The sequence below is a fragment of the Columba livia genome, chromosome 1 (genome assembly GCF_036013475.1).
Source record: "Columba livia isolate bColLiv1 breed racing homer chromosome 1, bColLiv1.pat.W.v2, whole genome shotgun sequence".
NCBI classification, from domain to species: domain Eukaryota; kingdom Metazoa; phylum Chordata; class Aves; order Columbiformes; family Columbidae; genus Columba; species Columba livia.
The window spans coordinates 165,820,245-165,835,270 of record NC_088602.1 but is presented as its reverse complement, the minus strand read 5'-3'; the positions used below and the strand labels follow the sequence as shown (position 1 = coordinate 165,835,270).

The window sequence follows — 15,026 nt, the reverse complement described above, 5'->3', positions numbered from 1 at the left end:
GCCGTCTCACAGCCACCCCGGCTCCCTCATAGCGCCCCCTCCGCCGCGTTCGTGCGCACAGACAGCGCAAGGACCCCTCCCGGTAGAGGGGCCCGCCCGGAGACCCGCGGCAGCAGCTGCCGAGGAGCGGCCGCTCCGGAGCCGGCGCGGCCTACATTGCCCGGCGTCGCCTACATTGCCCGGCGTCCTGCGCCGAGGGCGGTGCCACCGGAAGCGCGGCGCGGGCTACTTCCGGCTGTGCGCGATCCCCGAGCGGAGGCGAGCCCGCGAGCCTGCACCCCGACGAGACAAGATGGCTGGGCTGCCCCGCAGAATCATCAAGGTACCGCCGCCCGCCCTGGGCTGGAGGGGCGGCTGGGCCGGGTCTTGCGCGGCGGGCAGGGCTGAGCCGGGCCGGGCCGAGGGCCGCTTCCGGTGCCCGGGAGCAGGGCCGCGGGGGGGCAGGGCCGCTCCCAGGCCTCATCCTGCCCCTGTGGGGCGGCGGGTGACGCGCTGCCGTGGGAGCCGCTGTGGCAGGGGCCGCGCCGGGCCTGCTCCCCTCTGCCTCCCTTCCCCGTCGCTTCCAGTCGGATGTGCGGCCGCCCGCGGGGGCTCCCGGGCTCGGCGTGCGCGGGCGGGCGGGAGCGGTGCGGCCCTTTTGGCGGGCCGGGGGCGGCGGGCGGGAGCGGCCCGCTCCCGTCACGGTCACCGCACGGCCCCCGGTGCTGCCGTCCGTGCGTCGGGTGCCTGCGCGCCCTTTCCGGGGCCCAGCGCTGGCAAGGCACCGGGCGCACCCCACCCGCTTCGCCTTCCGCCGGCGGTGAGGCTCCTGGCTGGGGGCGCCCGGCCCGGCCCCGGCGCAGCCCTCGCCACGGTACTCGGGTTCCTTCTGCTGTGCGAGCGGGGGCTGAGCATAGCGGGGGCTGAGCTTGAGCTGCGCGTCGGGGGCGTCCGTACCGGTACAGCCAGGCCAGCCTGGCTTCTTCCACGTGTGTCCTGAGCTGTCTGCTTGTACGGTTTTGGCGTGTTGGTGCTGGCAGTTCAGTGTCTTTCTTCGACTTCCATTTACCAGCTTTGCAAGGGCTCTCAACTTCGGGGTGCTTTCAGCTGACCACCTGACTAAAATTTCAGCTGAAGGCTTGAATGATTTGGAGTCACTCAACAGTGGTACAGGCAGCTGCATTGCAATGCCTGTGAGTCCTTTCAGTAGGTTGGTCCTCTAGGGTGTTTGTGCTGGGCTGCTGTCTCCCATTCGCTTTGTAGTGATGTGAATTGAAGCTCTCAAATTGATGATTGTTCCTTTTACAAAAGTTATTAAGTGATTCCAGTAAGGTTCCTTAGGTTACTTGTTGAGCTGAACAATTGCCACAAATAACGCAGTAAAGGTCTCTTGGTTGGGTGTGCAATGTTGGCAACTATTGTAGAACACTTTAGTGTACGATATGCTAAATAGTGGATGAAAAAAATAAAATGGATTTTCTCTAACAAGTCAAGTAATCTAATAGATGAGGTAAAAACAAGGCAGGAGTAGCCTTTATCTTGTGTCAGACAGGCTACACTATGATTGTTGTTCAGAATTGTAAGCAGTAAAAATTGCAAAGACAAATCTTACAGAATGAGTTTGACGCTCATCCAGTTGCCTCAGTGCATGGCATGCAAAGCTGAATATATTTCAGGTGTGAGAGGAAACACTGATTCATAATACAGCACAACAGGGATTCCTCACAGAGTTTTGGTAAGAGCTCTGTCATGAGACTGTTGTCCTTGTTAAGTTCTTGAATAGCTCTTGACAATTCCCCTAAATACAACCAAGAAATGCACCCCCTTGTGAACTTGTGCATAAATTTCCTTCTTGGTGCTCTTGGTTTTTTTTCATGCTTTTCTAGAAGAAACCTGGAGCAATTCACATGTCTTACTTCAAAGATGTGTGATGACAGAGGAATGTTTCTTCTCCTGGAGAGGGGAGGTAGAAGGCAGCAGAAGTGACACATGGAAGCTCCAGGTCCTCCTTAAAGGTTTCAGGACTGTTATTGTTATAGGGTGGTGTGTATGGTGGGTTGTGTGTTTCCATGAATGTACTGTAAGTTGTCTGTAGTCAGCCTAGAGCTTTTAAATCTTGGGTTGGTTGTGTTAGGTGACCAGTTCTTTAGCTCCTGTGCTGTGCATTATGTAGGTTGAAAGATGTATGTAAGGTCCAGGACTTGAATCTGACTAGTTACTGCAGCCTCAAAAAATATGCAAAGTCATATTTTGAAATATCGCAGCTGCAGAGGTGCAGGCCTAGAGATGTGCCTGCTTGGGTCTTCAGGAGTCTGTAGTGAGAGTTGTTTTGACCTTTGCTATCCTGCCAATTTTGATGTTAAATTTCCTGCTGGTGGTTGCCCTAACGAGCGGGAAGGGAGTAAACTCTGCTGCTAAGGAGAATTTGAGAGATCAGGAAAGGAAGAGAGAGAGATAGGAAAGACCTGTAGAAAGGTGAAATAACTCAAATAACAAGAAGATACAATTTTCCTTATGGACATTAATAAATTTGATGATAAATAAATGGCTTAGGTTACTGCTAGGTAAAGACGTTCTCCTTCCGATCCACATGCACCTATGTGTTTTTGCCCGAGGGAGACCGTTGATGGTGGATTTGGGATGGGAGCGCATATTTGGGCTGTAATGAAGTACAGAATCTAGCTAGCCGCTCAAAATGCAGTTGGCGTTTCTCGTCTTGACCGACTGCTGGCAGATGGCCTGGTGCTCCGGTTGACTAGCGGCCCTGTGCTCCTCAGCCTGCTTCTTTGCTATGTGCAGGCTGTCATCAAGCTCAGTAGGAGAGCAGTCGCCTTCCTCGTCTCAGCAGAGAGCTTTCTTTGTATTTCCAATACTTCCCCCAAATTCAATTAAAAGGTGTCAGCATAGATTTTGCGAAGTGGTTGTTACAGGAGATACAGAATTACTCCTGGTTTGCTGTCCTCAGATTACTTAGAAACGCAGACTTTAAACAAGTGTGGGGGAGAGTGATCCGTAAGATCAAGAGATGACTTGCTTTAGAGTTATGACCTGGTGTTAGAACATCACAAATGATGAGTAGAAGTTGATGATATAGTTTTGAGTCTTTTAAAGATATACTCAGAATTGTGAACACTGAGATTCTTGTGAATAGAGAAGAGGTATTTTTATTTTCTTCAGTAGTCCAAAACCAAGGGTCCTCTGAGAATCACATTGACAATAAAATCTATTAATGTAAGATAAAATAAAAATGCAGTACTGCACATTTGCCAAGGTGTGTGGTTTTGATGCTGTAAACTTTTTTTACTACTGCACAATATTAAAAAGCGAGCCTTTGCAATATACACAATAAATAAGCCCAGTGATTTTTACTCTCAAACATTTTTTACACAATTTCGCTCCGGTGTTGCAAAGTCACGTAGCTCCAGTCAAGTAAGGAGTTGAATTGCATCTGACTTTTTTTTTTTTTTTTTTTTTTTGGCTGACATTCAAACCACCTCATTGCCGTGTCAAGTACAGTCAGTATATCTGAATGAGATGGGCAAAGCTGCCTCGTGTCATTTTTGCAAATGCTTTTTCTGCTGTTTTCACTGCTGCAGTGATCTCATTATTCATGATTTGATGTTCAGGTCTGTGTTAACTGTGTAGCCAGTTGTTAGTGGTGCTTCTCTTACAATCACTGCAGCTGCTCATATGATGAAGTAAACCATCTGAAGCAGTATCTGAGACTCCTTCAGATTTTTTTGATTAATGAATTTCTCAGCGTTAAATTACTGAGGCTTTGGTTTCTTCCCCTGCATGGTAGTGTGTTATTGTCTGAAATATTCCTTCCTTGCTGTTTACTGTGAGAGGCTATTTCCACATTGCTGTCAGTGCTTGCAGTATTTTTAGAGAATCTGAGTAACATTTGGACTGCTGAGTTCTAAAATGCTGTGTCAACTTATAAAATTTCTGGGAGGCTTTATGGAGATTCTCATGGTATATGTGGTGATAGGGACCTACAGCATTCTATATTAGAGGTTGGTATAATGAGCTTTATGTTTTGTTTTGTTGTTTTTTTTTTAAACATAAATCAGGTATTTAGTCTGCAACTTCTGAAACTTTCTAGAAATTCCTGAACAGTATTACTGGCAGCCACCTTGAAGTTTCTTCCTTTGTTTTGGAAGCTATGGGTTTCTGGGACATGAGTATCTGTCTCCACATGAAAATTTAAGTTGCCATTAGTTTTTGATTTCTCTTACATATATGACCAATTTTTAATTTCCTGGATGAAAAAAAATAAATAAGACTGGAGGTAAACTTAATACCTTTTGCTGGTATTTGGCGTTTCTTTGTGTGGCAGTTAGACATAGAAAACATTACTTCTGGACAGTGCTGATCCTTGGCATTTGTCAGACAGGTGCTATATTTGGTCTTTGTAATGTCTTTCTGCCCCTTGTATGCTGTTTGGATCTTGTGGATAACTTCAAATTTGGCAGAAAGGTGAAAATTTTGGAAATTTTCAGAGGTTTTTTTTTTGGTACTGTTTTTAAAACCACCTTCCCTACTATTTCCCAACAAATGCAGGAAGGTAGACAGATATCACATCCTCTACTTTGTGACCCTCTTTGAGTCTTCTTGCCAGGCAACTAGTGGCTGTGGTAATCGGGGGCTGTCTAGGCAGGTACTGGAAGCCTGAAGTTTGGCAGGACAGAACTGTGGAGGTGTGGGAGGGAGGCCGAGAAGAAGGCTTGGGCCCTGAGGATAAGAAAACTTTCAGGTTAGGCCAAGGTACCAGTTTTAAAAGGAAAACATGGAGTCATTAAAATATCTTAAAAAGGACACTGATAACTTTTCACAGCCTTTTTCTTAAAGAAGCTTTCAGTAGACACTAGAGAATAAAAGCTGAGGGAAAGGCAGTAAATAATCCAGCTAGAGGCCAAAATCTTGTTTGGGCCACCTTCTTGTGTAGTACTTGAGCAAACTTGCAGGTACAAATCAATAGCACACCAAGCATTCTGAGTACTGATGCTCATGGCTTTTTATAACTTAGCACATGGTTGTGTTACGTGGTACTTATGCTGAAAGTCATAAAAACATAATGGATATCATCAAAATTTGTTTTGTATAATATTATGAAATAAACCCATGTTTTCATAGTTACACTTGGACAGATGGGTTGATAGTGAGAAACAAGTGGCAAATTTTTGCCATTTGGACAAAAACTCTTTATGAGTTATTGTTTGCTTTAACAACACTTTGATAGTTCCTTCCACACTGTATAGTAGTGCAAAACTCTAATTCAAATGTGCTCGGTTAGTATAACTGCCAGAATGGTTTACACTATTAGCTCAGTGAGTTCAGTTGTGCCTGACTTTACTATACCTGGAGATGCACCATAAAAAGCTTGATCTATGCTAGTACATAGCTAATCCTCTAAGAATTTGTATAGGATCTCAGCTTCACAATTCCAAAAGCCTGTAATCTGCTGTGGAAAATTCGAGACTGAGGTCCTCCTCAAGGAAGAGTGATGCTGACCTGAAAAACACCCCTCTTCGTGTTCCTGTTGTTTGGCAACAAGAGTGGGTTGACTGTTGGTGTGGGGTTTTTTTAATTTTTGTTTTCTGGGAAGGTGCTGTTACCTGGAGTACATTTGTCTTCATCTCACTGTAAAGTGACTTTGCAGTGGTTAAAATTGCTTGTATGGTGATGGGAACTGGAAAACCAGAAGCGCATGAGGGAAGATTATGAGCAATCCAAAATTTGTGGCACTTGCTTAGCAAGGCTGTAGTTTCAAGTTGCTGGACAGTTGTCCATAGATCGTGTACTAGTTAACGGTTTCTAAATCTGTTGTGCTGCTGTTCATGTGTGTTGGTTTTTTTTGTTTGTTTTCTTTTATAGCTGATGTCTTTTACTTGTTGACCCTCGGATTTTTTTTTTTTGGCGCCCGGGGGCGGGTCTTGGGTTACAGTCAGGGCTGGTGATGGGGTCTGGGAAGCCATAGGGTGGTGGAAGCATTAATGTACAGAGACATTAGCCCAATAATGAGTAAAGCAAATGCAGGCGTGTGGGATGCTGACATGCAGGGATTATATAGCAAGGAAGAGAAAAATTCATGTGGAGGCCAGCAACTGGAAACCACAAGTGCAGCCTTCTGTTTATGGTATTTGACCTTTGCATTGCAGTTTAATGGGCTTCATTGCTAATTCTTTCTTTTCCTAAAAGGCGGACATTATTTTCAGGAGAGTTTCTCTAATGTTGTTGTTTTACAGTGATATAATTTTAATCTCAACATTCTGAAATCTCTCTGATAATACATCTGCTTAGGTACCCAATTTATTTTCAGTAATGCTGGTTATAGCTAATTCTTTACATAATTGTACCTAGTGAATTGATAGACTCTGGAAGAATTTGTGCCAAAATGTGAATTTTTTTTAATTAAGTCTTTGTGGTTTTCTGGAGCAGATTTGTCTTTATACGTAGAAGACAGTTCTGACTGGTATGTTTCACTTTCTCTTGCTGCCTCCCCCCTCAAAAAATCAAAGCAAAAACATATATGTGGTTTACTTTCTTGTGTGCAACGTATCAGTTCTTAGTGAAGGAGATCAGTGTGATCTTCCCCCTTATCCCACTCTGACAGAACAGGCAAGAGTTGCCATTTGGCAAGTAATTGTAATTTGTCTGTGTGCCAATATGCTGCTTTAAGTTTTTGCCTAAGCAGATAAAACCTTCAGTTTCTATTTCATACCCAAAACTATTAGATGTAGTTGGAAGATAGTGGCACTGGTAGCTGGCAAGGGTTTCCTGCAATCACGATAAAAATATGAAACAAATATATGTTGTATGTAGTCTGAATTGAAATGCTGAAGTTGTACTTCTGTGGTTTTTGCAGAGAGCCAGCACAAGGCAGGAAAGTTACCACCTAGTGAAGTTAGATGAACCAGAAGTTTTCAAGGTGATCAGGCTGCAGTTGGTGTTGAGCAGCCTCACTGAATAAACAGATTTAGCCTGGCCTGTGCTGGCACAGAAGGTTTGGTGCTGCTGCAGCAAACTTGGACTGAAGGACTCATTTGGCTGAGAAATCTGCAGTAAAGGTTATTTTTTTTAAGCCAAATCAGTTCTGTGATGTCATTTGTTGTTTGACTTGGCAAATGCTTGGGCTGATGACAGATGAACAGTGACAGTACACATTAGCACTGCTGCTGAGAAGTTAGGGTTTCCTATTCAGGGAAACCCTTGCATTTTGTGAGGAAAGGAAAAGGTGCAAGTAGTTACAGATGTGAGTCAAGTTGATCAAGCACCAGGCTGAAATCACGAGAAGAAAAGCAGTTTGTCTCAATTGTAAACTCAACAACTGAAGCCAATGAAGAATCAAACAAAGGACTTGCAGTGATTTTTAGTCATTGACAGTGGTACTTATGTGTAACTTTATTTTTTAAAATCTCTTTGCTTTTTGCTATTGGTAGTGACTTTACGTCTGCTTTAGAAATCTTCCTGGAGGACTTGGCAACAAATGTCTGATCTTCCGTAGGAAGCAAATATTGAAGACACTGATGAGCAATCAGTTAAACTGAAAAATATATCTTTTTTCCTTATCACATCTTCTCCCACATAAATTGATATGTGTGGTACCTTCCAAGTGATAACTGTTATCGTTTCAACTATAGCAGAAAATGGAGCTAGCGGCTTTCATTTGAAGTCTGTAATTTCTTTTTGAAAAACTCTAATTTGCAATATCATCTGCGGAGTCTGAAACTGTCTACCACATCCTCTGTAAAAGTGCTTCTGGATACAACAGCTCAAACACATTTCACATTAAAAGTTACTTTGTGATTTATGCTGTAGTGGGTTAACCTTTGCCAGATGCCCACCCAGCCACTTTCTCTTGCCCCCCACCTCAACCAGGTGGGAGGAGAAAATAGGATGGAAAAGCTCATGGATCAAGGCAAGGACAGGGAGCTGACTTACTGATACCATCACAGTCAAAACAGACTTGACTTGGGGAAAATTAATTAATTTATTGCCACATAAACCAGAGTTGGATGGTGGGAAATAATGACAAAGTTAAAACACCATCTTTGCCCACATTTTCCTACACTCAGTTGCAGTCCTTCACTTCTGACTCCTTTGCCTCCTCTGAACCTGATGATTGCATGGGGATGGGTAATGGGGTTTGTGGTCCATCCATAACAGCTCCTCTCTGCTGTTCCCTCCTCTTCATGCTTTTCCTCTGTTCCAGCATGGTCCTCTCCATGGGCTGCAGCGTGGATGTCTGTTCCACTGTGGTCCTCCATGGGCTGCAGGGAATCTCTGCTTTGGTGTCTGGAGCACCTCCCCTCCCTCTGTCTCTGACCTTGGTGATCAGACTAGTTTTGCTCACATTTTCAACCCCCCACTGTTCTCTCTGTGTGACATTTTTTGTCCTTTCTTAAATATGTTTTCTCAGATGTGCCACCAGCTTGTCTGATGGGATCAGCCTGTACCTTGCGGCAAGTCTGTTGATGGTGGCTGTGTGTGGCATGGGGCAACTCTTGACCTTTTCCCACAGAGGGCACCCCTGGAGACCCCCTGCTGCCAACACCTACACCCCATACATCTGCCTAAATAGTCCATACTAGATACAAGTTCTGTGTCTTAAAGAAGTGAGTCAGGCTGATGTGTGTTTCTTTCAATCTGGGTGCCTCTTTCCTTTTACCAGTAACTTTATTTTAGTGCACCTTGGGACTAGTCATGCAGCATTGCATCCTGCCATTCCTTTTATAAGTGGCCAAGGCTGCCAAAGAGGTTTGTTTTGTAGGCAGCTGTTTAGAGACCCTTGCTTGTAGCACCTATGGAATAAATGTGTCAAGAAGACATGCAGATCTTTATACATTTGTGCTGCTGAAGATGCTTTTACTCACAGCCAATGCTGACTGTTCATCAGTTTCTGTTGGAAGTTACTGCCCCCTGCCAGATGACTGACAGCATAGAAACTCTGCTGCCAACATATTTTAGGTTAAAGATCTAGCTAAGAGAGCCAAACTCACTTCTGAATTGAACTGGGAATGCAGATAGGGTTTACTTTCTCAGTAGATTTGCGGGATGGTGATTTCTGGCAAGGGGGAAGCAGCAGGCACTGGCAGTTGAGCTGTAAACTGTAATTCCTGTTGCAGATTAGGTCTTATTAAGACAAAGATACTTATCCGTCTTCTGTCTTCCCTGATCTGTTTAGAATGAAGCCACCTAGGGTTAGTTGAACCTACAAGTAAAGGTGGATATTACCTATTGTTTTTCACTGTCTGGAGTAGATTAGAGAAGGCTTATACCTGGCCTTTGTCTGATGAAGTTGCAGGGATGTAGCCTCCATCTTAGGTGATGCTGAAGGTAAATTACTTGACTGCTGTATGGAGAATTGAGCTCATAAATGTACTCCTGAAAATACAAGGAAAGAATCATTCCCCTGAGACTTTGCATAAAGATGTGGTATTGTGTCATTTTAAATATTTAATAGCTCTAAGTCCTGCAATATTTTTCTCTTTGTGTAAGAGACCTTATTAATGTTTTCTGTTTTGAAGTTGCAGAATAGTTTTATCACAGCTATGTTGACATCTGAAAGTCTTAATGATATCTCTCTCTTTTTAAGGTACTAGCATAAAGCTGCTGGTTGTAAGGATGCTTTTCTGTAGTCTCAACACCATAAAAGGTTGCTAGATAACTGTTCATAACAAGGAAGAAGATACACAGAGTATTTGGTCTTTAAGACTTTTATAGATGACTGGGGACTTTAATTTAGCAGTTTACCATCTGTTACTGAAATTAGTCCTGTTGGTAGTGAAGCTTCGTCCTTTGGAATGAGGAGGTGGCCTCTACATTTCCTTTTGAGGTTGGTTACAGAATAGTAATCCGTTACGCTAGTTTCTCACTGTGACTGACGCTGCAGTCTCAACTCTTTAAACAAGCCCTTTCACCAAAAGGAGCAGTCTGTTCTCCCATCCTTCTGACAGCATGTGTTTGCACCCTCCTTTTTGTTGGCACAGCTGTTTGCATGGACATGTGGTGAACTGCATCAAGGACTCTTCTCTGTTGCATGTAGGTTTGTTTTGTTTTGTTTTGTTATCCTCCTTCCAGATCAGGGCTATGCGCTATGTTTCACCATGAGGTCAAGAGACAGCTATACAGACAAAAATGAAGGTGTATAATAGGCTGAAGTGGAAAGGCAATACAGCTTTTTTTTCTTCCTTTCTCCAGAAGCTGCTCATTTATCAGCTTAAAATGTTCAGGCTTTGTAAGATGTTGGGATTTCTCTAAGCTCCCTTTGTTCTAATGGATGTTATGAATTTCACCAGGCGATTTCACAACTGATATGAAGGGACTGTGTAGAGCAGAAAACCAAGCTAGATTCTGTCAAAAAGTGTATTCCTTCAAATATAACATCTCACTGAAGACTACTGTATTTAACTTGTGGTTTAATATGCGGATTTTTTTACTTGTTGAAGGAAACTATATAGCAGTAATATTGAATATGAAATAAGAAAACTGGGATGTCAGGAAATTAAGCTTGCAGACAGCTGAATTACTAGGCAAAGCAAATTTGGCTCAAGACTTGGAGCTTGGATTTCTTCTTTGAGCTACTTTGTGCTGACCTTGCAAGCAGGCTTCTTTTTGAAATTCTAGTGGCCTTCATATGGTAGCCTTATGGTTCCTGTATTTTGTAGGTGCTAGATGTTGATTTGTTCTTCACTTTTTTAGCCAACATCTCTTGGCAGGCAGTGTGAAACTGGTGGTGATAAACTATTGCCATAGTACAGGGAACAGAATTGCCATTATTTTTCCAAGCAAAGAATGTAGTACTCCTTTTTAGAAAGTAAGGAAAAAGCTTTAAAAATTGTCTAATCCCATGCGACACTTTCTTCCTTCACTACTGGAGTGGTCTTTGTCAGACAGGTGAAACTTCAGAGATTTTTGGTTCAGCTGCAGTGGTTCTACTATGTAAGAAATAATTTTCTGGTTGGTTTGTTTGTTTGTTTCTCCAAATACTTGGATTCATGAGTTTTCAGGTTGTTGTTATTTGCCAATATGCCACTGTTTGATCCTGCCTTAGTCTGTTGATACCAAGTAAGAGTTCTGAAGTGGCTTTTTGTTTTCCAGATTGTAGCATACAGAAATCTTTTTATTGTTTTCACTGAGGCCTTGACAATTTGAGGCTTTTGTAAACTTTCTGCAAGACTGGAAGTGATTAAAATAGTAGCCTGTTACTAATGGATTCCTTATTTCTGTGCTTGTTTGTATCTTTGTGTGCTCTAACAATTGATTTTCATGCATGTGGGTATGGAAGCATCTTTCTGGGTTGTTCCATTCCCATCCCTAATGTCTTGTTCTGGGTGTATGAACCAGGAGGATCTTGGGGGTTATGTCTGCTTTGCAGTAACTTTTTATTTTTCCTTTTGCTGAGAGCAGGATAACCAAGCAAAAGCTCAGAGAGTGAAACGTTGCCCCATGCAAATCGTCCTCTTGTATTTGCATGGCTTCTCAGTCTCAGCACCCTGAAAAAACCCTCACCCCACCTCCTGCTCTGTTGGTCTCTTCTAAAGATCACTGTGCTCTCCCTGAGGCTTCTTGTCCTCATAGGTTACTGTAAAAACAGGTTGAGGATTTCTCCCCCCACTTGGGTACAATTAGTCTTCAATTTAATGTCTTCATAGAAGAATAGCTATGCAGAATGTCAGCTACACCATCTGTCCGATCTGCGTCATCTGTCACTCTGCTTCAGGCCACCTGTGTTAATAAGGAAAGCTTTGCTTGTCAAAACACCTTCAACGCTTCTGTATTTTTTAACCACTTAATTAAAAATGAGAAAGATAAAATGGGGTTGGGGGGGAGCTTCAGCCAGTTATGAACGGTTGGTGGTTGTGTGGTTTTTGTTTTGTGGTTTGTTTTTTTTATTTTTTTTTGGTTTGTTTGTTTTAAGTACTGATTGGCATGTATCTTCATTTTGGGTTTCTTAGTTTTCTTTAGTCAATGGAAATTAGGACATTAACTTGGAACAAGTGGAGTAAAAGCAGGAGCAAGAAGAGATCTCAATCTAAAATCATTGCTGACTATGACAAATAGAAATAACTGCCTATGGCAGCATGGGATTGTGTTTTAGAGCTCAAAATGCCCTGAAATCTGTTCTGTGAAATTTCCTTCAGCATGCTAGAGCAGAGCTAATAAGAAACACTATAAAGTGCTGTTCTGGAACATTTACTTAGATGGAAATTTGTGTTCCCCTGAAGACTAAATTAATTGCTGTATTGTAAAAACATGTATTGTGATCAAGAATACTACATATTTAATTGGAATAAACTGGCCTAACAGTATGTAATATCTTAATGTTCTTCTTGTCTTTCTCTTGGGTAGCACTGAGCTTGGTTTCTCTTATAGCCACTGACAGTTTACAAAATGTACAGAAAAGCTGAAATTGGACAAAGGGTTCAAAGGCAGTTTTGGGGAGAAAGAGGGAAGTAACAGATTGCACAAAACTCACTTCCTCAGCTAAAAAAGTGTTAGAAAGGTTTTGCCTAAAAAGATACTGGAAAGTCAAGTATTGCATATGCTTGATCCTCCTGATTGGTTAAAAAAGGTGGGAAGTTAGAATTTTAATTAGAAGTTATTTATTTACGTATTTTACTGTGTTTGAGGGACCGTTTTTCATTGGGTAACCATCCTCTAGGGAAAATAATATAAAATTACAAAATAATATCAACATGTAGTTAAATATTTCCTTGTTTGTAGATTAAGTCTACATCTCACGACTCTCTTGTGCATGACTTACAGGTGGGGGGTGGTTAGTTTTTTTTGGTAATGTACACTTAAAAAACCAAACAAACAAAACCTTTAAGCAGTTCAGTTTCCTGACCTGGTCCATAGTGTTGCCTTGTGTACTGACAACTGTATATCTCAAATATGACTTATTTCTTCGGGTCTTATGGCAAATGAAATTGATTTTAATATTGGTGTGTCTTTAAGTGACTATCTTACTGTAAAATGTGGAAGTTGAGTGCTTGATATTACCTTAGAATTGGACCTACTTGTATGTTTAAGCATTTTGTATGCTTAGACCTTAGAATATTTGTCCCTTTCTGTTATTTTTTCATGATTGCCCACAAATGTATTGAGGATATTATAATAAATTTCTTAATAATCGAAGGGCAAAAGCCGTATTTACTGTCAGAGTTCAGCAGGTGGTGTTGATGTACTGATTAAAAGAACATGAAATGTTTGTACTTAAATGATGTTCTTGTGTTTTGCATAGTCTAACAAGCTTGTCTGTTACACTGTTTTAAAAAGATTCCTTTTCTGAACCAAAGATGCTTCTCAGCTTTTGCATGAAATGGTAGTGATGTACGTTCACAGGCTTTGTGACCTGTCATTTTGTGCGTGTCAGAGAAATTTAGCCTGGTACTCGCTCTCTCGGCATGATGGCTGCATCAGAGCCTGCTGGGTACGGAAGATGAGTGTCGACTGATTTCCTCACAGATTTCTTTCTTGTGAGTGTTCCTCCTCATCTCTGCTTGGAAACAGCTTCAATTGTGCCGATAGCAGTGGAACCCCACTCACAGTGCAGGAAGCGAGACGTGCTTAAAGCATTTTTAATCTAATATTAATGTTCCACAGGGGGCGTGGATGGGTTCTGAGTAGCCACAGCACTAGCGTAGCTGGATGCAACGTAAATGCTTTTCTTTGCACTCCCTTTTTCTGCGGTGTTTTATAGTGAGATAACCGCATCTGTGTAACTGAGAGGTGTGAAGGACGATCAGAACGTGATGACATACTAGCAGTGGTATAGCCCCTTCATCATAATGCAGTACCTTGACTAAAAGCATCGTTTTTCTCATACGTGGGATCTCTCATTGTTTATTGACAACTAGTTTTTAGTGACAGAATGTGCAGCTTGCAGCCGGGCGCTGCTGCCTCTGTTATGCTGGCAGGTAGAAGTGCTGATGCTGCTGCCAGAGAACTGCTGATTCTGGGTTATTTTAAGCCAGGACTGGCTGCCCAGTATGGTTGCAGTCAGTGTACTGGTGTAATTAGGGAGGCAGTCTGGGGGCCAGAGTGACTGAGTGGGGGCTAACAAATGCTGAGATCAGCCCAACTATTAGAATGTGTTACCCTTAATCATAATCATCATTAAAAAAAAAAGTCTTATATTTGAAAATGCCTGTAAGAACCAAAATCATTATCTGCCTACTGGTGTGTATCTGGCAAAGTCCAGGTGCCAGCAGTTATGAAGATGTTTAAAAATTGGTTCTTTTCATTAAGTTTGTTCTTTTTTAATTTCAAGTTGGCTTGCTATATTAGTTTGCATTTGGCATAAGATACCGTTTCCCCTGCCAAAACTGTCCAACTGTAGTAAGTACGTGGTCCTTCATAGGTGGAAATCCTAATTGTCCCATTTACCTGGGGCAGCACTCATGCTGAAACCTTGCTGAAAGAAATGGAGAATGTTTGATGCATTTACAGGGATAATCTATGGTTTCTTACTCACTGCCTTTCTATACCACTGAGCTAAAGATTTAAGCATTCCTTGTAGCTGCATTTCTACAGAATTACTGCACAAGTAAATAGCCAGCAGAATACAAGTGCCGAGTATGATATAAATTTATGTATATAGTTGAAAATAAAATACACTTGCAGAAGCGAGTGGAGACAGGTTGAAGAAGCTTGGATGGCCTTCCAGTAAGGTGTATTTGGCAGCCAATGCCTATTCAGATAAGCAGGCAATACGTAGTCAAAACAAGGAATTAGACCAGATAAGTTTATTTTTACGTTTGTGTACATAGCTATAAGTTCAGTATTATGATTTGTAGGACCTTGACAATTTTGAAATGAATAACTGGCTTCACTTCTTTATATTGTGTATTTGGACTTTTTTTTTTTTTTGGCTAGTGTGAGGTGTTATTTAATTGCATCATGACAGCCACATCACTTAAGTGCTGTGTGAGTTTATTTCTGTGAACTGCCAGTATTGAAACAGTCCAGTTATGTTTGAAGAACATATTAAACCAAGTAGAGGGTAATCTGTCTGGTTTGTGCTTGAATTAGTGCTACTA

The 15,026-nt window shown here is 42.3% G+C and overlaps 1 protein-coding gene across 7 annotated transcripts in view; it reads left to right on the top strand.

Moving 5' to 3' along the window:
* UBE2N (ubiquitin conjugating enzyme E2 N) overlaps positions 1-15,026 on the top strand; it is a 76,969-nt gene that overhangs the window by 58,736 nt on the left and 3,207 nt on the right. The window contains exon 1 of one of the 7 annotated variants that reach the window (XM_065042697.1): positions 61-322. The exons of 5 other annotated variants lie outside the window; for them this stretch is intronic. In XM_065042697.1, coding sequence (XP_064898769.1) covers positions 293-322 — 30 coding nt within the window. In that variant the 5' untranslated portion in view covers positions 61-292. Of the gene's footprint in view, positions 1-60; positions 323-9,924; positions 10,024-15,026 lie in introns of those variants that run through there. One more of the 7 variants, XM_021295607.2, reaches the window with a different exon arrangement.